Source organism: Sinocyclocheilus grahami, unplaced genomic scaffold, assembly GCF_001515645.1.
Source record: "Sinocyclocheilus grahami isolate Dianchi unplaced genomic scaffold, SAMN03320097.WGS_v1.1 scaffold10981.1, whole genome shotgun sequence".
In the NCBI taxonomy this organism is placed as follows: Eukaryota; Metazoa; Chordata; class Actinopteri; order Cypriniformes; family Cyprinidae; genus Sinocyclocheilus; species Sinocyclocheilus grahami.
Window position 1 is genome coordinate 1,696 of NW_015513557.1, and position 1,026 is coordinate 2,721.

At 38.4% G+C, this 1,026-nt stretch overlaps 1 protein-coding gene across 1 annotated transcript in view; it reads left to right on the top strand.

Annotated features, from left to right (window-relative positions):
- Positions 1-412: 412 nt before the first annotated feature.
- Positions 413-1,026, top strand: part of LOC107578581 (tyrosine-protein kinase Mer-like) — a gene marked incomplete at both ends in the record, with an annotated part of 2,495 nt that continues 1,881 nt past the window's right edge. The window contains 3 exons of the mRNA XM_016264526.1: positions 413-505; positions 646-764; positions 860-969. Coding sequence (XP_016120012.1) covers positions 413-505; positions 646-764; positions 860-969 — 322 coding nt within the window. The remainder of the gene's footprint in view (positions 506-645; positions 765-859; positions 970-1,026) is intronic.

The following is a 1,026-nucleotide window of genomic DNA, read 5'->3' on the forward strand; positions in this document are numbered from 1 at the left end:
ATTCTCAGTATAACCAATTGTGAGCGTTCCCTAAAATCAAATCAACATCAAATACAAAAGTGTCTGTAAATTATGTCATAAATGTTAACTGTGCATCTTCCGTGACTCAGTGGTGGGACATTTTTAATCTGGATATTGATAGAAACTGGATATTAATCTGGATATTGCTAGTTTTAGCATTTTGAAGTACTCTTGTTTTAGTGATTTTAGAGCTGATTTTATGGTAATATATTAGCCACATATTCAACACTTGATTCAAGTAGCATGAACTAATCTAACAGCTACCTGTATAGATCATTACAAGGGCCTGCAGAGGCACTAAACGTATATTAGATGAAATATCTGTATAGCTAGATAGGCCAAGAAGAGAATATAATAAAAGATATGAATCATTGATTTCTGCCTCTTTCAGTGGATAACTTCTCCCAGAGAGAGATCGAAGAGTTTCTGAATGAAGCTGCTTGCATGAAGGATTTTCACCATCCTAACGTCATCAGACTCTTGGGTAAGAAACATGCCTGAATGCTCATTATTAACAAATAGAATAAAAACAATCTGATATTCATATGAAATAGTGTTCAAATCCATAATATGTTCAGAAAAATGATGTTAATCTTTTGTTATAATGTTGATTTGTTCACACAGGTGTTTGTTTAGAGGTTGTTTCAGGCCACTTTCCTAAACCGATGGTTGTTCTTCCCTTCATGAAGTATGGAGACCTGCACAGCTTCCTCCTTCGCTCCCGTCTCAGGGAAGATCCTGTGGTAAGATGGCAAAAAAACAACAACTTTACTGTTTGTCTACTACATGCATGAACCAAACTGTGTCGGTCTAATAGGAAGTGGTGTTGTATTTCCAGTATCTCCCTACGCAGATGCTCCTGAAGTTCATGATTGGCATCGCTCAAGGAATGGAGTATCTCAGCGGCAGAAACTTCCTCCACCGGGACCTGGCAGCACGCAACTGCATGTATGTGTCCTGAACTTACAGTCTCTTAGTCAGAGTAGCGCCAGAGTAACCCTGGAC